General features: G+C 39.3%; 1 protein-coding gene across 7 annotated transcripts in view; it reads left to right on the top strand.

Annotated features, from left to right (window-relative positions):
* The window catches only part of spag9a (sperm associated antigen 9a), a 28,486-nt gene extending 13,512 nt beyond the window's left edge, over window positions 1–14,974 (top strand). For all 7 annotated transcript variants that reach the window (XM_042012043.1, XM_042012009.1, XM_042012035.1 and 4 more), the window contains 18 exons: window positions 38–168; window positions 262–318; window positions 2,116–2,277; window positions 2,370–2,499; window positions 2,708–2,797; window positions 2,918–3,034; window positions 3,158–3,338; window positions 3,435–3,650; window positions 4,569–4,779; window positions 4,872–4,988; window positions 5,116–5,196; window positions 5,286–5,353; window positions 5,482–5,630; window positions 5,746–5,917; window positions 6,116–6,229; window positions 9,579–9,755; window positions 13,542–13,679; window positions 13,813–14,974. In XM_042012043.1, coding sequence (XP_041867977.1) covers window positions 38–168; window positions 262–318; window positions 2,116–2,277; window positions 2,370–2,499; window positions 2,708–2,797; window positions 2,918–3,034; window positions 3,158–3,338; window positions 3,435–3,650; window positions 4,569–4,779; window positions 4,872–4,988; window positions 5,116–5,196; window positions 5,286–5,353; window positions 5,482–5,630; window positions 5,746–5,917; window positions 6,116–6,229; window positions 9,579–9,755; window positions 13,542–13,679; window positions 13,813–13,931 — 2,430 coding nt within the window. In that variant the 3' untranslated portion in view covers window positions 13,932–14,974. The remainder of the gene's footprint in view (window positions 1–37; window positions 169–261; window positions 319–2,115; window positions 2,278–2,369; window positions 2,500–2,707; window positions 2,798–2,917; window positions 3,035–3,157; window positions 3,339–3,434; window positions 3,651–4,568; window positions 4,780–4,871; window positions 4,989–5,115; window positions 5,197–5,285; window positions 5,354–5,481; window positions 5,631–5,745; window positions 5,918–6,115; window positions 6,230–9,578; window positions 9,756–13,541; window positions 13,680–13,812) is intronic.
* The last annotated feature ends 7,264 nt before the right edge of the window (window positions 14,975–22,238 follow it).

Here is a 22,238-nt window from a genome sequence, read left to right as displayed (position 1 = left end):
TGAATGCCTGTCCTGGCTTAAATGTGTGGTGCTGCAGGGTGACGTACCGACAGCTCAGAGGAAACGCTTCACCAGAGTGGAAATGGCCAGAGTGTTGATGGAGAGGAATCAGTACAAGGAGCGGCTGATGGAGCTACAAGAAGCTGTGCGGTGGACTGAGATGATCAGGTTAAGGATAAGAAGTGTAGAGCAGTGATCGGTGGGGTGCTTTTATGTCTTTAAACAGCAGCTAAGGTGATATCATCTCCTCCTTTTCTGTAGGGCTTCAAGAGAAAATCCAGCTCTCACAGAAAAAAAGAAATCCAGCATCTGGCAGTTGTGAGTATAGCACTACTCAGATGTACTACATCATATACTCTGTCAGGGCTTTTTCGAGGCCTCTAGTTGCCTTTGAAGTTGACTTTTTTCTCTCAAGTATGCAAATACATTTTTTTTCTTATCTTTTCCGGGATGTGCTGTTGAATTTGCAGCATTAGGTAAAGATGATTTGATAGAAGTTGTCCTTGCCAAACCTCTCTTTTTTCCTCTGTTAACACAAAACCGCTCCTCCATTCCTAAAGGATCAAGCTGTTTCATGTCTTCATCCATAATCTTGTTGTTATCACTAACCTCTAAGACAAAACTTTCCTCGTGCCCCTGGGGTGTCCTGTTACCTGCCTGCTGTGTGCTTTTTGATGTTTTCCAACTCTTGTCTACTCAGGGAGACTACATGTTCAAATAAATGTACACACTCAGGTTGTAACTGCAGATCAACAGGGTTTTTCTCTTATCTATGTCTGTTTAGTACAGATCAGCAGGTTTTTCTATGTTTTAATAGATTTAGCTGAATAGAAAATATTGAGCAAGAAACTAAGCAGTTAGATGTGAAGACAATGAAATTTGTTAACATATTTTATGTTTTCATTGTGCCTACATTGAAGATCAAATTTTACAGTAAATGGCAAACTATAAATACAACATGTTTACAATAATGAATGAGTTAACAAAGATAAGTATTGACGCACTGTAAACTTTAGTGTTTATTCAAACTTACTAATACTAATTAAAATGCCTTAATTATGTATGACTTATAAGCTAAAGTTAACTTAATGGAAAAATACAGACCTTATGTGTGTGTGTGTGTGTGTGTGTGTGTGTGTGTGTGTGTGTGTGTGTGTGTGTGTGTGGTAAAAGACTAAGCAATATATCAAAGAAATCCAAAGTATCAAAGCTATTTATTTAGTAGTAGAAATGTTTATGTTTGGTCACATTTAATATTTTCATGCAAATTATGGAGCAAATTTTTTTTTTATATTTAAAGAGGCCACTTAGAAGTTTCCTCATAGCCATTTTGACTATGGTGTAAGCTATGTTTACAGGGCTGTGGTCAGTTGGGCACTTTAAAAATAAAACTTAAAACTGGATCAGAAACACTATAGAATCATCCAGGTCACTTTAATACACAAAAGAAATGGGAAATAAAACACTTTTCATAGGTTATAGACAATGTCCTTCTAATTTTTGTTACACTTTGTTTTGGTTGTTTGAGCAGTTTTAAAGGTGTAGATGGCACCGTCTACCATAAAGATGAAGAAAATTTCCAACATTTTTAAAAACTAAAACAAATAATGTGACAAAAACATAAAGGGGAATTAACAGGTTCTACAAAGAGCCGAATTTAGTGTTTTAAATGATCTTAAATTAATTAAAAATTTTCTGAAGTACAATACATATTTTTAGCTTATTTTTTGTAATACTTGACAAATGATTTGAATATTTAAATATTAGATATGTAAATTAAGCATATTGTAATGAATTACAATGATTTGTTCATAAGAAACAAACTCTAATTTTAAGAACTGTATTAAAAAATGCTGAGTGGTAATTTTTGGTTGAAATGTGATGGAATCTTTCTTTAAATTTTTCTGAATCCTTTACAGAGTAGATGGGTGTGATAGAACTTGCTGAGCTATACTTCAGTTTCCAGCATGCTGTATTGTACGTCATGGTACGGTAAATGTTGGTGCTGGGTGCTGATCCTTTATTGTCTGGTTGGTGACCCCCTGCCCTGCTTTTCCCTGCACTCCTGCTGACTGTCTTTCTCCTCTTGGCTTTTTGTAACTTCACCACCTGCAGCTTCAGCAGACTCTTTAGCTCCTCCAGTGCCCAAACCATGAAAAAAGTGGACTCCCAGTCCAACATGAAGTACAACGCTCCAGGCAGCCTGGTAAAGAGGAGCAGCACCTTCTCCCAGTTCCCCACAGAGAAGTCTAAGATTTTTGACTTCGTCAATGAAGGGTGAGTAATCTCACGACCTGCAGTAATGGACACACACACACACAGTGTATCTGTGAACTGATGACTTGTCCTTGTATTTGTTCCTCATGTAGAACGGAACAGTGCAGCTCACCATCACGTAAGGAGCAGAAAAAAGCCCAGTATCGACAGGTCAAGGCCCACATGCAGAAGGAGGATGGACGGGTCACTATACATGGCTGGAGCCTGCCCAACAAAAACAAGGTGGAAACAGGAGTCTTTTCAGATATTGTTCAGCTAATTTGGACTCATTCTTTAAAGTTGTGTGACTTTAGGATTGCTGTTTTTCTTCTGCTGGCAGAAAAAAGCTTTTTCAGACTTTGAAGTCAAGAATTTCATGTTCTTGCAACATACACTTATTTATATTTTATCCAGTTGTCCAATTATTTTTTTCCTGGTTTTGTTTCCACAGGTGGCAAATGGAGGGCAGGTGGAAAACAAGATGAACCTACCAGTACCAGTTTACTTGAGACCTCTGGACCAAAGTGATGCTTCTATGAAGGTGCATATGTGGAAAATTAGGCAACACTTGGATTAAAACATGCCCATTATGCATTTTTTTTATACATTTTTTAAAATGCATAAAACAAAGATATTTATGAGTTGTGTCTCTGCTCCTCAGCTATGGTGTGCTGCAGGGGTCAACACGTCTGGAGGTCGGACAGTTTACTCTTCAGAGCTCACCAAGCAGACAAAGGGCTCTCACAGTAGCCTGGACCAGCTGGAACAAGACAATAAGGTAAGGAAGGTTAGGACTGTTGTGTGTTAAAGTAGTTTTAACTAAGGGTTGGTGCTGAGCTCAGAAAGTTTTTCAAGTTTTATTTGCAGGACTGTTGACTGACTTCTGTGTGCTTGCTCAAAGGACCAGGAGAAAGCAGAGAAGGAGCTGATCATTCAGGATGAGATGTCTAGTAGAGTGTGGGTGTGCATGAGTACCCACTCCTCCACTAAGGTTGTGGTGGTAGACGCCACTCAGCCCTCGGACCAGCTTGACAGCTTCTACGCCTGCAATACACACGTTGTCTGCATTGCCAGTGTGCCAGGTCGGTTTAGAGAGGACGCTGTATTTAATTAGGTTTATTTTTCTTTCTTTTTAACATTTTAAATTGCAATTTATACGTCCTTTTTCTTTTCCCCAGGTGTGTTGGATACAGATTATCCAGCAGGGGAGGAGGTTCCCCAAGACCTGGAGGCTTGCCAAGGTGATGGTGTGTCACTGGCCGGCAGTGTGGCTAGTGTGGGCTCAACAGGCAGCGATGGTGCCATGACAGCAGAGGGTGTCACCGCCGTCCCTCAGACAGCCAGCTCAGGGGTCACTGACCTGCCAGCTGAGCACAGCACCATGTCAGGCCCAGGTACAGAATGCAAATGTGGATATACCGAAAAACCTCTGCTGGCGTTGAGATTAGTTTGGTTTAAAAACCTTAAAACAAGTGGAAGAGCTACCGAGGCTTCGTCTGCTGTGAAAATAGTGTTTTTTATTATTATACAAAGCTGGCTCATTAATCAGTATGACGTTTTCCTGGCTAGATTCCAGGTTGATTTATGTATGTAATTAGAAAGTATTTTTTAATTATTTCAGTTAATTATAAATGCATTCATTTAATCTAATCAGGCTTTTCTTCCAGGCGTTACCGCTCACATTATATGCATTTGTTTACCTCTCAGAAACATCCTTTGAGTTGTTCAGGGCATTGATCACGTGACAGATGAAGTGAGAAATAAATGGGTTGCCAATATCTTATCTGTTTATAATCCATACTCACTATAGAGTACTACATATGGTGGGGAGGGCTGCATTTACTCCAATTTCTTATCAGTGGAATTAAGTTGATAATGGAAGAAAAAAGAGCAAACAAGAAAAACAGGTCATCTCGCTACATAAACCTAGATAAATTTGCAGTCCAAAGAGAGGTCTGAATAATTACAGTTGTCTTCATTAGGATGTGAAGAGCATTTAAAATTAAGCCTTGAAGCAATATGACATAGTCATCTGACACAGACTTCTTAATAATACATGTAAAATTTAGCTACAGACAGGAAACAATAATGCAGAAATTACACGAGTAAAGGTTAAAAGATACTAGTAAATTAGTGAGATACAGCATTAGCCAATTATGAGCATAAAGGCTGACCAAAACTGGACTTTTAAAACACACATAAACATGTCAGTCCAACTGAAATCACAAATCTCACATGCACAAATAGTCCTGTATCATTTCCCACTTTTCCCACTGAAAACTGTGTAACTCCGTAATTCTCAACTCCTCCAGTTGAGCTGTCCAGAGAGACCAGTCCAGCAGAAGACGGAGTTCCTACAGCAGAAGAGGCGACTGAAGCAACAGAGGCTAACACTGGTGTAGGCGATGATGGAGAGGAGGATCAGGGAGTCGATTTGAACCAGCCAGGGATCTACACTGAGCATGTGTTCACCGACCCGCTGGGTGTAGGCCCCACTGACTCAGCTCCTGTGGAAACACCGAGGTGAGAACTGCTTAGCTTACAGAAGAAACAGGCAGGAAGAGCTGTGCTGCGCAAGGGTAGTCATGACAGTTTGATGAATCGTCTTTCTTCAGGGGATCTGGACAGGATGGTGTGACTTCCCTGCCAGAAGACTTGGACATGTCAGAGGGGGACGTCCTGAGGATGAGCAGCGCACTCCCAACCATGTGGCTGGGAGCTCAGAATGGATGGTGAGCAAGACAGTAACCACTAGAGGGTGCTGTGACCTAATAATGCCTGTTTATGTCAGTGAATTTAACATTTCAACTTAAAAGGTATTCACCTCTTCTTTTTTACGTTTTCCTTTTCATTTTCAAGTCTGTACGTGCACTCGTCTGTGGCTCGATGGAGAAAGTGTCTCCATGCCATCAAGCTGAAAGACTCAATCCTCGGCATAGTGTAAGTACACAGTTGTTTGAGGATTTATTAAGGACTTGTACTCACAGGACAACAACATTCAGTATTAGTGTCTTCTGTGCTCATTATAGACACGTGAAAGGAAGGGTTTTGGTAGCTTTGGCTGATGGGACATTAGCGATTTTCCACAGAGGCATTGGTGAGTGTGCAACATGTCGGAGTACTAAATCAGAAAGAATCAGAACGTTGTTGGAGCAGATTTTAGCCAACTTGCCCCTTTCATGTAATAGTTCACACTTCCCAAATCTGTCTGTTCTTCCCAAGCAGACGGCCAGTGGGATCTCACGAACTATCACCTGTTGGATCTGGGCCGGCCCCATCACTCTATCCGCTGTATGACAGTGGTCCACGACAAAGTGTGGTGCGGCTACAGAAACAAGATCTATGTCATCCAGCCCAAAGCCATGAGGATAGAGGTAAATCTGTCATCTTTTCCAGCCAAATTTAAGTCACAGGAGAAAATGTGTCCTACATTTAACTTTCCTGCAAAATTTTAGAATAATGTAATCTGAACCCATTTTGTTTGAGCAGAAGTCATTTGATGCTCATCCTCGTAAGGAGAGTCAGGTGCGTCAGCTGGCCTGGGTGGGAGACGGCATCTGGGTGTCTATCCGACTGGATTCTACTCTACGTTTGTTTCACGCACACACCTACCAGCACCTGCAAGATGTGGATATTGAGCCCTACGTCAGCAAGATGCTGGGTAAAACTACTGACACAACCAAAGAACCACCTAGATTAGTGCCCATTAAAAGTTATCTGAGGGGATATATGTATAGAATTGATAGTGTATAGGTTCTGTAAAACATAGAATCTACTAATAGAGTTTGCTTGTTAATCCTCTGTGTGCTGAAAAAACAGTATCTAAGCTGTAAGCAAATGTTTATTCTGTGTGTTGCAGGTACTGGTAAACTGGGTTTTTCTTTTGTGAGAATCACAGCTTTGGTAGTATCCTGCAACCGACTGTGGGTGGGGACTGGAAATGGAGTCATCATCTCCATCCCACTGTCTGAAGGTATCACTCACCTTTACAAAGTCAGCAACCACCTACTTAGATTCTGAATTCATCATTGTATACAGTAGAAAATTATTGACATAGCAATAAATATTGCATTTAAGCATTTAAATTTTCTGGACTATGATGACCTTGCAGAAGAAGATAACGTCAGACATAACAAAGAGGGCTTGAACGCCTCTCTGTATATCTTCTAAACAGGTCCTGTGAATGTGTGAATGCATGTTTTAGCTTTGGCAGTTTGCAAAATTTGGAACAACTTGAACCGTTGGTGCCTGGTGTTTGATCCTGATCGTTAAGAAATTGGATATTGTCGGCCAGTTGGGCCATTCCAGCCTGGGCTAACTTACAGCCAATCAGCATTCGATCAAAACGTTGCGTCAGCTTGAGCTGCATTGTCAAGTGTTTTTTTCCTTCACATCTGTCTGTCTGTCTTCACTCTGCAGAGGGATGCAGACCTATACATTTGCAGAAGTATGACCCACTTGTTAGTCAAAAGCAGGTTTTCTTGCTTTTCTTTTTTGTGAAATTACATTAGGAAGGGATTCTAGGCCACCATATTGGGACACCTTAGCCACATTTATACTATCGTTCCAAAAGTGGTGAGTGAGTTATGTGCCAGGGCTAAATGCATTTCTTAGGTAATTTTCAGAGCTTTAGCAAGGCTTCATCAGGGCTTGCTGGGGTCACACTACCATAGTTTTAGCCCGACAACTAACCCTTGATCCAGACAGGATTACTTTAGTATAAGATGACATCAAGGTGGGGTTTACCTGTGGGCTGGGATGTGGAGACCTGAAGGAATTCAGTAGTTCATCAACTTGCTATTTCTTTCAGCTACATAACACTGTACTGTGCAGAGTTCTGGTCTTTGCAGAAGAGTGTTTCATGTAAAAGCCTACAGGATTCTGACATGTTAATGATATCTGTGTTTTACTTTATTCAGCATAGCATTTTTTTTACTTATAGGCACGGCACATCTTTACATCCATCTGCTTAAAAACATCTGCATCAAACATCTATAACATACCACTATTTGCATTTTACACGTTTCATTGAGTCTTTTCTTTTTCTGTGCTTATTATGCTTTACATGCAGGTTATGTAAGTCACTATTGCTTATTGTGCTTTATTGATAAATTGTACTGTTCAAGAGCAGGTTTGGTGACGTTCACAGTGGTGCAGTATATTGTAGGCAGGTGTTACGACCCAGCTCGGCTAAGGAAAGGGGATGCAACATAAAATAAAGATGCCCTGATGTAATGTGGAGTAGTTAGGAATTCATTGTCCCATCTGGCAGGTGGACACAAAGAAACAAATACACAAGAGGAATGGGCAGGTGATGCTGCTCAAATTAAAGAAACACATAAAACAAAAACAACTCAATAAATGGAAGACAACATCCAGTAAAATGTAAAGTACAAATCAAAGAAACAAAACCAAACTGACTGCATGGACTCCACAACAAAACAAAACAGAAGCAGCACCAGTAAATAAGAATATAACAATCCAAAACCGTAAGTAGACTGAAATGTAGGCCCAATGTCCAAATCTCCAGTTAACAATTGCAATAATTGCACAAAAACTAAAGCAAAAAGCCTTAATGGCTCAACACTAGACCTAAGAGGTTAGACACAATGTAATATCTCACAAATCACAACCAAACTAACAAGTCTTTACAAAATCTGACTGCCGGAACACAGCTGCCCCTGAATGAAGAGATACCGCGCCCTTTAATCCATAAAGTGAGGAAACAGCAGCAGCGATTGGTCCAGAGGGCCGCACACCAGGGAGCAGAGACATAAGGTGTCACGATGTAAAGCCAATCCCAGCCAGGCGATGACATACAAGATAGAATAATTAGTGCAGCAGATGTACAGTAGCGTTGGGCGATGCCGTATATTTTTTCATAAAGATACCAAGTAAATCCAGGGCAAGTATCTCCTATACTGATATCAATACCGATACCTTTTGCTTTAATTTTCAGTGATTAATGAGTTTGCCTTTAATTATCTATCATTATTATTATCATAATCAAAGTATAAAGATTATTGTCAAATAAAACATATTTTATTTACAAACTGAATAGCAGAACCAAATAAAATTAAATGTATGCTTTTTTGTTTGCACACAATATCAAAATCAGCAATGTAGCAAAATAATTACATAATCTGTTATTCCCTTTTATCACACACAATTTTTTCGGAAAATTAGGTCAACAGGGCAAATTAACAAAAGCAAAACCTACTCTTGGTTGGCTTTCATTAACATTCTTTGGCTTTGTTTCCTCTAAACACTGTAAAAAAGTATTAATCTCATCATGCAGGTATCGATTGATACCGATACTAGCCTTGAAATCGATATACTATCAATATTTGGATAGATTTGCCCAGCCCTAGTGTACAGCTGTAACAGCAGGTTTTATGATAAGATTCCAGAGCCAGCAGTCTCATAATTTTAATGCAAAGAAGTTTTTGGCTCAGAGCTTCAAGGCCCAGGCTACAAGCATATGCTGGCGCCTGGTAGCTCTAGCCCACAGTGACTCGACTGTATAAACATAGCTGTTATAGCTGAGTTCAGGAAGGTACTGTAAGCAGATATTAAATCCTTTGTGAACATTCTCTACACAGAGATGTAATTATTAGTTAAATAAAAACAAAGTTAATCTTTTGTAAGTGATCTTTAGCTTGGATGTTGTAAAATGGAATTAACAAATTCTTTCAGAAAACCTAAATAGTGGGTGTAGTGGGCACATGGGAGACCTTTGTCTCATTTCTGCTGCTCTCCTCTTTCACCTCATCGCCATGATGGCTGCTGCGATAGTTCATTGAATCTTTTTGCTGTATACATCCTAACCTGCTCTCTTCCTTTTAGCTTCTCTGTATCGTCTCTATTTGTCTATCTCTGTCTCTGCATCCAAGACCTGTTTTAAAGCACCGACGTACAGGGCAACAGTAATTCCATCCCAAGTGTGACTTTTTTTTTTAAATTAAATATAGTCAAGTTGCCATGGATACTGACTGGCTCACACAGCACTGTTAGGTTTACACTTCAAGGCCCCATTTAAAGGAAACTGAATGGTTCTAATATTATTCAGTATTATTCTTTCTGTATGTACCTGAATTGGTATTTTTCCCCTGCCTTCGTCATCGTCTTGATACAATTTCCTGTTTTTAACCATGTTTGGAGACTGAGATTGGTCCAATCAATAGTAACCTTTTTTTTGTTCTTTTGGAAGTTCCAGCTCTCAGTGACATAATGGAAAAAACCCACTTGAACAAATTCCAGTTAATATACAGGCTGTGACATCAGAAGGTTTTATTAATTTAATTTTCTTTCCCATTCTTTAGCTAACAAGACAATGGGAATCATGCCAAATCGCCCTGGCAGTGCTGTACGGGTCTACAGTGATGACACTTCAGACTGCGGCATGCCAGGCAGCTTCGTGCCATACTGCTCCATGGCCCACGCCCAGTTGTGTTTCCATGGACATCGAGATGCTGTCAAGTTTTTTGTGACTGTGCCAGGTAAGAAATAAAGGCAGTGTTGAAGCCATTTTTTTATGATTAGGACTTAATCCTAATTATTCTATAGTTCTGTGTTGCAGTTGAAATGATCTTCTTTTATTGGTGGATTTTGATTGGCTGCTAGACTGAAGTAAAAAAAAAAAAAAAAAAGAAAAAAGAATCAGCCAAGAAAAGTAGATTAGAAGTTACTGGACCTTGAAGCAACACAGTCTTTTGACCTACACCGCATTTCAGTTAGTTTAACAGAAAGGCTAAATTTCAGTCCTTTTTTATGTATATGTTCAAGTTTATTTTGATATTAAACGGTAAAACGAAGAACTTCACTTCAAGACTTTGCTTTCCGACATGAGTGTGTTGAGTGCAAAGAAGCCTGAGATCCAAAGCTAGTGAGTCAGCCATGCTGCACCCACAGGCAGATAAATTGAATTTTATTTACTCTGATGCACATAGAATCTGTATTACCTCTGTGTCAGTCCTAGATTCAAGATTCAAGATCTTTATTGTCATTATGCAAGCGTAACAAATTTTTGAGGAGTCTCGCGGCTTAAGCACACAAATTAATAAACATAAATATAACAGGCACATAAATAAGTAAAAAATGAAGACATAAAACATATGAAGATATAAGAAGACCTCAATATTTACAGAAAATTAGAGAATTCACAGCAGACAGTAATATTTACAGGGTGGATAAAGAGCATCCTAGTGCAAGGATGGAGGTGTGTCTGAGGGTGTGAATCTTGTTCAAGAAGTACTATAGGAGGGGGGCATATAAGTTTTGAACTACGGGGAGGGGGGTTCACAGCTCTGGGGAAGAAGCTGCCTCTATCTGTGGTTTTAATGTTCCTGTACCACTTTCCTGATGGAAGCGGTACAAACAGTGCATTTCCCGGTGGGTGGGGTCGTCTGCAATGTGTCTGGCCCTCTTCTGGACTCGGGAGGTGTAGGTGGTCCAGATCTGGTAGACGGCGGCCCACAATCCCTTGAACTGTCCTCACCACCTCTTGTTCCTCTTGTCCTGTGCTGTTCATCTGCCATCACGCTGGGACACAGGATGCTCTCAACGTCTGCTTCAACTTTCTGAGAAAGAAGAGACGTTTTTGGGCCTTCTTCACCAGGTGTGAAGTGTTCACAGTCCAGGAGAGGTCAGAGGAAATGTGGATGACCAGGAACTTAATGATGTCCACACACTCCACTGCCTCTCAGTGTATGCAGAGAGGAGCGTGCTCAGTCTTCCTGGACCTCCTGCATTCTACTATGGCCTCCCTTGTCTCAATGTTTAGAACCAGTTTGTTCTTGGAACACCATTTTGTGAGACTCTGGACCTCTTCTCTGTAGTGGGTCTCATTATTGTTGGATATGAGACCACGGTGACATCGTCCGCAAACTTCACAACCATGTTGGTGGGGTGGATGGCAGAGCAGTCCTGTGTGAAGAGGGCACGGCTAAGATAAATGTTGAAGATGTTGACTTCCCTATCCTCACCACCTGGGGCCTGTTGGTGAGGAAGCCACTGATCCAGACTCAGTGATGCTGACAGACCGACGTTGTGAAGCTTCAGGGCCAGCACGTCCGAGAGAACTGTGTTAAAGGCTGAGCTGAAGTCCACAAACAGCATCCTAACATAGGTGTTGGGATGCTGCAGATGAGTCAGGACCGTGTGAAGTGCTTTCGAGAGAGCATCCTCTATAGAACGGTTCTCCCTGTGTGTGAATTGCAGGCTGTCCAGGCCAAAATGAATGGCATCCTTGGTGTGCTTTAGGAGGATGCACTCGAAACACTTTGATGATTGGGGTGAGAGCGATGGGATGGTAATCATTGAGGCAGGTGATGGTTGTGTTTTTGGACACAGACACAATGGTGGAGGACTTCAGGCAGGCAGGAACCGTGGAACGCTGCAGGGACAACTTGAACATGTCCAGAAAAACTTCTGCCAGTTGGTCTGCACATGATTTTAGTGTCCGACCTGACACCTTATCTGGACCCGCAGTCTTGTTGCTGCTTGAAGCTGCTTAGCCTACCGTGAATGTAATAATATTTTATAAAGATAACACTGAAGAAAAATATAAGGACTTTTCAGCCGATGGCCTACTTTAATTTGCATACAAAAATCTTTACATTCAGACTCAAACTTTTCAACATTATTGAAAAGATGCCTTCAGACATGAACCTTCTTGTATATATTTTCTTTGTAATTCACCAATTAATCCCCCTTTCCAAAAAGAGAAGTTTCATCACTTCCAATAAGACTTGAACATTTATTTTAGCTATAAAAAGTGTAATATTCAGCTATTTTTTTCTGTGGGGGTTGTAGGGATGAGGTGATTTGTAACAGCCAGAGGAGGATGAACTTTAGTGGATTAAAAGACTTTCCCTGGACTGTAGCAGGTCTCACTGTTCTTCCATTGTTCTTCAAGTAAAAGCTGTTTTTTTTTAAAAAAGAAATCTTTGTCATCCAGGTGCTGATTAATGATTTTTAGCCCAACTAGTCACAACTTCTGCAAGCTCCAGTGCTTTAATATTTTACTTTTTAAGAACTTTACAAAGTATTTCTTCAAAGTTTTGTTGCTACAGTCTGTTATTTATTTATTTATTTATTTATGTTTAGAAAAGCCAAACTTGATCTATTTCACATTTCTTACGACTACTTCCTTCTCTTACTATGAGAGTAGAAAAGCTCTTGTCTTCCTGCAACAACTTACATTCTTCTTTATTTCAGCCCATGATGAAAGTCATGTCCTGGCTTCAATAATCCAGGGGGAAATTTCCAGGACCGTTGCTTTTGTTCCAGCTGCTGTTTACACAACTGACATTTTACCAGTCTTTACTAACTTTACTAATTCACGTGTCAGTCACCACCATAGACTCGATCAGTATCGTCATGTCAGTGTTAATGCCATTTCAGTTTCAGTCAATTTAAATCCAAAAAAGAAATAAGAAACAGACAAGGCAACACATACAGTGAGTGAGATATAGAAACAAAAATCAACAGGAGGAAAAAAACATCACCATCACCGTCAGAAAAAAAAAGAAAAACTCACTTTCTTAAATTTAAACTGTGGTAAATAAAAACGTTTTAAGACTCGATCTAAAAGAACTAAGCTTTGGAGCAGACTTCCAAGTTTTCTGGTATCCAGATATTAGGAGCATTAAAAGCTAAACGCTGATGCTCCTTGTTTAGTTTTAACTCTTGGTATGGAAAGCAAACTTGTCCCAGATGATCTTAGAAGTCTCTCTGGATCATGCTGCATCAGCAAGTCAGATGTATAGTTTGGACCATGAGCATCTGGTGCCTTGTACCCCAGCAGCAACATTTTCACATCAAATCTTTGGTGCACAGGAAGCCAGTGTAAAGATCTGAGAACCAGAGTGATATGTTCCCTTTTTTTAAAAAAAAAAAAAACAAGAGTGAGCAGTAAAAACTCTATTGCACTAGTCAAGCCTACTGAAAACAAATGCATGAAGAAGTTTTTTTAAATCACGCTGAGCCATCAGTCACATGGTAAAAGACTGCTTTGGTTACTGCTTTAATGTGGCTGTTAAAATTTAGCTCATTACCAAGATTTCTGGCTTAATAGTCTTCAGTTTCAGATCTGTTAATTTTGTGAACGTGGTACTTAATTAATTTCCAGGAAATAAATTGATGAAGGATTTATCGGTTTCAGTTGTGTTGCAAACATGAAACTGCTTCCTGAATCAGTCCCTTATTCTTTCCTCAGTTTTCTTTCTTAACATCAGGTAAAACTATGTTTAAACTTGTTTATCTCTTCACTTTTTTAAACACAGGTCAGGCGATGCCTCCTCCAGGTAGCGCAGATTCTGGCTCTGACGATCCTGCTTCCGAGTCCTCTGATACAGCAACGTCTGAGCCCAAAACATACCTGGTCATGAGTGGAGGAGAAGGTTATATCGACTTCAGAATTGGTTGGTAAACCATGTTGCATCTAAAAGTTGTGTATTTATGTGTGTGTGTTTCTATTCAGACACATTTTCAGGAAGAGAAATAGAGCTGATTGCTGAACTGTTTACTGTTTGCTCGACACATCCTCCTCCTCAGGTGATGAAAGCAGCGAGTTGGACGGTTTATCCGAGTCGACAGGCAGCCAGCAGTCAGCACCCACCAAGGCCGAGCGGAGCCACCTCATCGTCTGGCAGGTCACCGCGACTCAAGACTGAAGGACAGCACAGACTGATGAGTCGACACCAGGGGCGTCCACCAACCCTGCATGCCCTCCTCCAAGTTTTTCATTTTAATTTTATTCATTGTTCTTTATGCCTGCATAGACGACTACTTTGTAATGAAAAGAAAACTAAACAAAAAAAAGAATCTAATTATTTTTAGCCCTTGTTTTATACATTTTATCCACGATTAATTTGAAACAGGTTAGAATTTTGTTTATGTTAAAAAGAATGCGTCCAAGCATTCACCCATTTTTTGCATGTTGGAAAGGCTGGTGCACACAGGAAAAAGGGCATAAAGATCAGGTAAATGTTTGCTGTTGTTTCCTAAATATTAAAAAGGGTTCAGATGTAAAAGGAAAAGGGGTTATTTTAAGCTGTTTTCCAGGCATTCTTTGCATTTATAACTCATCACTGACTTATTTCTTGTGTAAAAGCTCCACGGTTTAACACGTACGAAGCTGATTTCTTTAGTTTTTATTGTCAGGCTTTTAGAAAACCGGCTTGAAGTCAGTAGTGCACAGAAAACACTTCAGTGTTGTGCAATTAGCAGCAAAAGTCGTGGGATAAAATATTGTTTGAGAAGTCTTATTAGAATTCAAATGCCGCCCAGGTCGTCAGATTTATAACATATGAAGAATATTTAAGCACTTTTGGGCATTTTAAAAGTTTCCTGTGATTAGAAGAAGCAGGTTAGCATTAGCTGCGTGAGGAAGTCTGTGCCTGCTCGTCTCGTTTATGAAGAAATGCTGCCTGTGCCGCCAGCTCAGTGCTTCCTGTTTGCTTCAGCTCATTGGCACTTTAAAATGTTAGATGTTAGTAGCTCGAGGTTTGGAGAAACACATGTAAGTAATGTAAACTACACTACAGTGTGCGAATTTCAGAAGGGAACAAAATGTACAAATATTTTTTTGCAGTGGTTCAGTAACCAAAGGATGAAAGGAGAGGAAACATGTGTCTGATTTGTGAGTCGAATAATTTGGGAGTTTACACGTTTATTTTCAGGATGTTGTTGGAAATGAGCTTGAATAAGTGGGGGGGGGGGGGGGGGGGGGGGGGAGAAGATTTTCACCAGGGACCACATAACACTAAAGAAAGTCTCTTCTTGCTTCATCATTCCTTGTTTTATTGTTACGTGTGCATTTGGAGACCTGAAAGGTTTTTTTTTTCATATTGTGTGTTTTTTGTATTCATTTGTGAGACACTTTCATTAAGTAATGATCATTTTAATGACTGTAATGTGAAAGCAGCACACCACTATCAAGCCGATGTTTTCATTTGTTTTTATATCAAAAGCGTGAGACCAAGTTTGGTCTGAAGTCCATTTCAGAGCAGTAACTTTTTATTGTGTTTTTGCCATTTAAGTATTTATTTCCTTTGTTATGGAGCCCGTCTGGGTTCAGAATGTAACTTTCTACATGAACAAAATATCATACGAGGCTATTATGAACAAAATAGTCCAATGAGTTTACATGATTGTTAATAAGGGTTCAATATGATAGATTCATATAATCATGTCAGAAATTGTGTGAAAACAAAAACAAACAAAAAAAAATCTTTTAAAAAAATCAGTCATGTACAAAACTATGCATGTTTTTTTAAGAGAACACTGCTCCATTATCAGCTCAATTCTCAATTTATTGCCACCATTTTGGGTGGGCGGGATGTAAATGTATGTGTGTGTGTCTGTGTGTGAGGTTCACTGAGGAGAATGAAAGCAGGACACATTTGTTTGGTGTGTTTAATTTTCCAGGTGTGTGGCAGATGTGTGCTTACTTGTTCCACCAGAGACTGGTCACATCTAGCTGTTGTACCCGGTTCTCTCTGGATACCGTAACAGTGGTTCCTCCTTGTCAATGTTTGCTAAAACAGTATCATAGCCTTATTTTTAACAATCTATTAAACTCAGTTTCATGGAGAAGTTGCTGCTTGTGTTTCATTACTGCTTAATTGTTCTAGTTCAAGTGAAGGAATCTTTCATGAAATCAGCATTTTCTGTCAAAGTTGGAGAAGTAGAGATCTGCATTTTTTTTATTTTTATGTTATTCTCAAACCACACACGGTTTAGAAGATGCAGATTAGTTTATAAAGATGAAGGCGTCAAAATGAAAAAGCGTTCCTACGACTTCAGTTATGGATTATTGGCTGGGATAGGTGTGAATATTCATTACTATAGAGTTTCTGAAGAACGTCTTCAAAATTACCAACATTAAAACAGATGAACATAAATGTATGAAAGCACACACTTGTCTGAGCTCTAAAGCTCTTCCCATTTCAGTTTTCATCCTCTCTAAACTGGGTTGGTTTTTTTATTTCCCTGTTTGTCATCAGCAGAGATATTTAATAGAAGTTGAAATCCATCTCACTTCTAAAGCCATACCTGACAAGGCCCGGTGACAAATCATTTATATAGACTGTGGGATGTCGACAAATGAAATATCCGCTTTCCATAATTGCTGGAGAAGCGAGAAAAGCAATCTTAAAGTTTGCCTTTATTTCCCCAAACTCTGCACATAAAGCAAAACTGCTGACTCAACTCTGAAGTCGCCCAACCTTTAGTTGAAAACCAAAATCTCCATTCAAAACTTTTCAGTCTTTGCTTTAAAAACACATTAACTCCAACATAATTTCACACACTGGTTGGATTAGTTCAAAACATTATTTTAAAAAACTGTTTTTGTATTTTTTAATTCCTAAAAATGGTAGAGCATCAAAAGCAACACACTATAAAGTATAAATGAAATAATATTAAATGATTTTAACCATTGTCTCACCCCATCTCTTCTCTGGGCTTTTTCCTTTTTTTCCTTCTCCTTTCTGCTGTATTCATCCCCTTCCTTTATTTAATAAGATCTATTAATCTGGTTCAGTTTGGTGGCTGAACAGTTTTGATTTTTAGTCTTTCTGTGTGCTAATTGGGTTCAGACTTTGCTAACTTGGAACAATATTCACACCTCAATCCTTCTAAATTAGCACCTGGTGTGGGCAGTGATGGGATAGAGTAATTTCTGTGTTACAGTTCAATAAATCAGAATCTGTCAAAACATAGTTAATTTAATAGTTAAGGTAAATGTGTGTGTCTTTATGGTAGAGGGTTGCAAATTTTTAACTCATAAGCTCTTCACCACTTCTTCATCCATTGGCTGTTATGGAGAGGGGTGTGGAGAGGGGGCTGGACGCTGTCCCAGCAACTATGAGGTGAGATGAATGGTACACTGGACAGGTCACCAGCAGGTAAGTGATGTAACATCGAAATACTGAGTTAGTAAAATAGACTCAAAACAATACATGCTTGCCACCACCAGATGGTGCTGTATGTTTATGTTGTTTTAAAAAAATAGAACTAAGGTGGTTTTTCAGCTCTGTTCCAAGAAGCTATTGAAAAGATCTATATCATTTGAATCTGTTGTGTCAGAGGAGGAAAAACACAAAAAACAGGACAGTGATTCTCAAGGACCACAACTGAGGAAACCTTTCCTAAAGTCTCTGTGGGTTTCCTCAGGTTTCTTACCTTAATCTACAAAAATATGCAGGTTAAATGGCCCATAGGAGTAAATGCGAGTGGGTTCCTGTCATCAGGTTGTACTGATCAGCTAGTGACCCTTCCTTCACTTATGAACAAGTTCAGCTAACCCAGACAATGCAGACACCTCCCATCTGCCTTCCTGGATGTGCCTTTTATAATGAGAAAAACAAACTTTGAGATCACGTGTTCTTACACCCAGGCTGCTGGACTTGTGTTGCATGCAGCAACACACATAATTTCTATGATATCACTGGAAAAAGCCCGTCTCCCACCTCTTGTTTTTTTTTTTTTTTTCTTATTTTTTTCTCCACTCTTCCCACCTCTTCCACTCATGAGCTGACAGAGATGCCTGCACAGACACACAGAGAGCTTCCTGACGTCACGGAGTGCGTGGTAAACTCAGACAGGGGATTCTGAGACTGCAACAAGCCAGGACTGTGCTGCATGACAAATAAGATATGGAGAAAGAAAAAAATAATTTACTTTTGTGGTGGAAAATAGCAAGTTCTGTGTACACTGCTATGGATAAACATAATTCAGCACAGAAAGAAAACTAAATGAGTTAAGGTTGTAAGATGGCTAAGCCATTTAAGTAAAAATTACCTTTAAAATTCCAAATATCATTAAATGAAAGTCACTTTTGCAGAGTGGATTTTTGTTATAAAGTGTATTTAACCCTTTAAGCTCTGTGTTTTTTTAAGGCATCTGCTCAGAAATTGCATTGTCATAATGAAATGAGTATATTTCTCTGCAACAACACGGTCTATTTGAATACTTTTGCAATCACAATAAAGGAAACACTTGCAAGAATTGTTAAGGTGTGTAAATATCAGTATATGTGTTACTGGTGAAGAACTAATGAAGATGGAGCACAGCACAAAAAGTAACGTGTTCAGGCTCAACTAAAAAAAACAAACAAACAAAAACATCAGAATAAATCTTAATAATAATGGATGAACATAAATATCTTCTTGGAATAAATTCAGTGGCAGCTCTAAACCACTATCAAATCATAGTACAAAGGCCAACTTTGATAAAGTGAAGCACAACAAAATTAAAGAGGTTTTGGTTCAGGTAGTTCAAAAAACTTCAGAAGGGTGTTTCGACTCAGTTTGGGACAGTCTCTTGTCAAAGTCTCTCAACTGGGAAACCTTAAGCTTTAATAGGTTAATCTATAAAAGGCTGAAAATGAATGTTGAATAATTATTATTTTGGCAGACTTAATTTGTATTTTTGCTAAACACACAAAAGCTTATAAAAATCTACTGCTAAAACAGTGTTAAAACTATGAAACTTGGTTTACTGCTGAGGGTAATAGTTTAAACAAATGTGGGAGAAATGGAGCTTTGCATTAGCTCAGCCAGAGTTATTTGCTGTCTACTGTACCTGCTTACTGTCAGAGTTGCCCATGACTTTGTTCTGTCCACTCAGCACACTTTAAAGTGGACAGTGTAGATGCATTTGGCTTGCTCTGTGCTCATCACATCACTTCTTAATGTGGCTCTTTCAGCTCTGAAATGAATTCCCACTGTCTCCCCAACTTCTATCTGCATTAGCTGGTTGTTTTCATTCTGATGTGTTCAAGTTAAAGTAAAAATTAATAAATAAAAAAAACTTAAAATATGAAATTTCTCTCCAAACAACATTAACATGTTGTAGATTAACAGTTAAGAGCTAATATACAGTAAAAAAGTGAGATGTATATGTGTTGAACTCACAGTTGAGTTGGGCTCTCCACCTTCCTTCTGTATAAGACGGTGTTCAGCTGTCACATCCCCAGCTGCTTTCTGTGCTTCATGAAAATCAATTCTCCAGTCAAGTTTGAACCTTTTGATGTGCTTTGTTCTCTTTATACTGTCAGTGATCACAGGAAATCCTCTCATCACTAAAAGCTAGAAAGTCCCTTTTTTGTGTTTTCTCCTACAGTTTGATGAACACTCATCTTTTTTGTTGCTCTGTGACATGAAATGTGACACCTGCACATGCCTTGGCTGGCATACAGCATTGACACAGGTGGCTGGGGTGAGCGAGGCTGAGCTCACAGGGTGAAAAATGCAAGAAGTCTTAAACAAAGAAGTAAAGGTGGTGGGAAGGGGTGTCAACACAGAGAGGAAACTGAGGAGAAAATGCATGTGTGATCTTTACTTTAGGTACTTTTTCTAGTTTTTTAAGCCACAGAGTCTTTTAAAAGTCTTTACTTTTCTTCAAGCAACCTCATTTTATGAAGCATGCAGAAAGGATCTGAATTTTAGAGGTAGAACGAAATACAAACTCATATGATTTCTTGTTGATGTTTACTCTCATAGCAACTCTTGACCACTCACGGTGTCTGACCACAGTAGAAGCTCTTTCCTCTTGTGGGGGATTCAGGCAGCCCCTGCTCTTTGAAGTAATGACTCCTGCACCATACAAAGAAGCTTGCTAATCTATGATATTGCATCAGACAATATATATATATATATATATATATATATATATATATATATATATATATATAGTTTTTTTAAGCATTTTTAATGTTTTATGTACATGTTGCAATGCTCTTAGTGTAATCAGTGATAGACTATTTATTTTTAAAACCAGCCTTGTATTTTCAGTTTTGTGAATTCACCTGACAGATGAGATGTGCAGCCCAGATAGAGTGCAGTACACAGTGTTCACCCTCTGTGATTTAAAAGCCTCTTCTGGTCGCGGTGAGAGCGTCCTTGGCCTCCCACTGAAGTGTGCAGTATTTTCCTGTGATGGGCTGGGTTAAGCATTTTCAGATCCAATAAAGCAAAGCTTCACTGGCTGTCTTACAGCACACTCTGCACATTAAAAACAGAATACAGGCGAGGCCTGATCACAGCTAAAAAATAATAAATGAAGCGTAGAGAGAGACAGTATGGGCTAGCTTGTGTGGCTGCTACTGAGACTATTTATGGCAAATGACTAAGGTGCTGAAGGGACTATACTGGGGTTGAAAATGGGGACATAGTTTGGTGTGACACCAAGCGCATCATCTTCTTTTTTCTCTGCTCCTCCTCCCATCCTATATTTAGGAAAAGTACTCAAATGTGCCATATAATCATATTTGGCGAATAGGAGGAAACCAAAAATGTACCTTTCCATCCAAATGCCTTGTTTATCTCACTGAGCTGAACAGCTAAGTGGATAAAGGTGCATCCAAATGTAAGCGAGCGAGGAGGAATGTATTTTTCTAGTAGTTTTTTATCCTTGACTACAACCCTTGAATTATTTATCATCTATTCCATATAAACTTGTAATGATGCACTGTGTGTTGCATTGTACATCCTACAGTATATGTGCATTATGTGTGAGCGCAGTTTTTTTTTTTTTTTTTTTTTTAAACTCTTTCAGTTTTTGTGTATGTCTGTGAGGGACTGGATGAGTGGGTCTCACTACAGTATGAGTGACATCACTGCCCAGCAGAGCATGACAGGCAGCAAAGCCGCAGGCAGAGGGAAGATGTGGATAATATTACCCACCCTCCTCGCTCCTTTATTTATCCCACTCCACCCCAAGGGTCTGGTTTCTCTTTTGTCATTGACGTAGGCATCGAGCTGTTATCGTTCGCCCTCTTTCTCCCTGCAACCCCCTCATCATTGTGCTTTTGCATTCAGGCAGCAACTGGATGTTTTTAGTCTCATGAGTCACTGTTTTTTTTTTTTTTTACTTTTGATTTGTATGATTCATGGGGCTGGCAGAGACTGTCTCTCTTAAGAGGCACTTAGGCTTTGAGGCAATATGTACTCTTTCTAAAAAACCTCTCTGCTGTATTTTAACTGTCTTAATGATGCAAACATGTAAAAAAGAGAGAGCTGAGAGAATGCAGCATGTACGGTCATCTGCATCATCTATTAGAAATTCTTATAGTTTAATACTGAAACTGCTTTTCAACCATATTTTATCATTTGCAAAATGTAAATAAAAATAGATCATTGCTACACTATTATCTCTGATATGAAAAGGCTCAGTCTAGCTTGTGATTTATTATAATATCAGATTGGTGCAAAATTGTAAAATGTTTTTTGATCTATTAAGTGAACTTTTTTGGCTAAAGATCAAATACAGAGTGACTTACATCATTAGCTGAACCTTGTATTTTATGTTTGATACTCCCTTTACGTATGTTAACATGTCCTTTTCAAACACTGTCAAACGTCACTGCCCACGTACTCCCATGTGTGCTTTATGTTGGTGTGGTTGTTATGTAATACATCAACTAGAAGGTAGTGCAGAGTTCAGAGTTCATGTCTTAGTTCCCCCGTACATTTCAGTAGCAGTATATAATAGCAAACATGGCAAGAGGGAGCTAGCATAATGTATTCCATTTGAATTCAATATTTGAAAATTTTTAATTCTGACTAGGAAAAACCACAATATGTTTTCCCCTAAAGTCAGATTTCCGAAACAGAAAGTGGAAGTCACATCATATCTATTAATTAGCAAGTCTGTCAGTTTGAGTTAGAGCAGTTGCACATATACATATCAGAAAAACTTTGCAGAGCTTTGATGCACACCTCTTCCAGAGCCAACGTGCACCCGTGCTTGCAGCGCAGTTACGCGGAAATACTCCCTTGTGATTGGTCAGTTTGTGATTAAGTGTTTCTGGAAATAAATAATGCCATAACTCTATGCTTGAGGATGAGAGCACATTTCACCAGTGTCAGCTACATCGGCCCTGTCGTACGCAGACGTCGCGCGAGGATGAATCCAGAAGAGCATTCCCATAAATGTCCACTAGGCGTTGCCTACTTTACTCTTTCTCATTGGTG

This window comes from Melanotaenia boesemani, chromosome 2, assembly GCF_017639745.1.
Source record: "Melanotaenia boesemani isolate fMelBoe1 chromosome 2, fMelBoe1.pri, whole genome shotgun sequence".
NCBI lineage: Eukaryota > Metazoa > Chordata > Actinopteri > Atheriniformes > Melanotaeniidae > Melanotaenia > Melanotaenia boesemani.
This window is presented reverse-complemented; position numbering and strand designations above follow the sequence as displayed.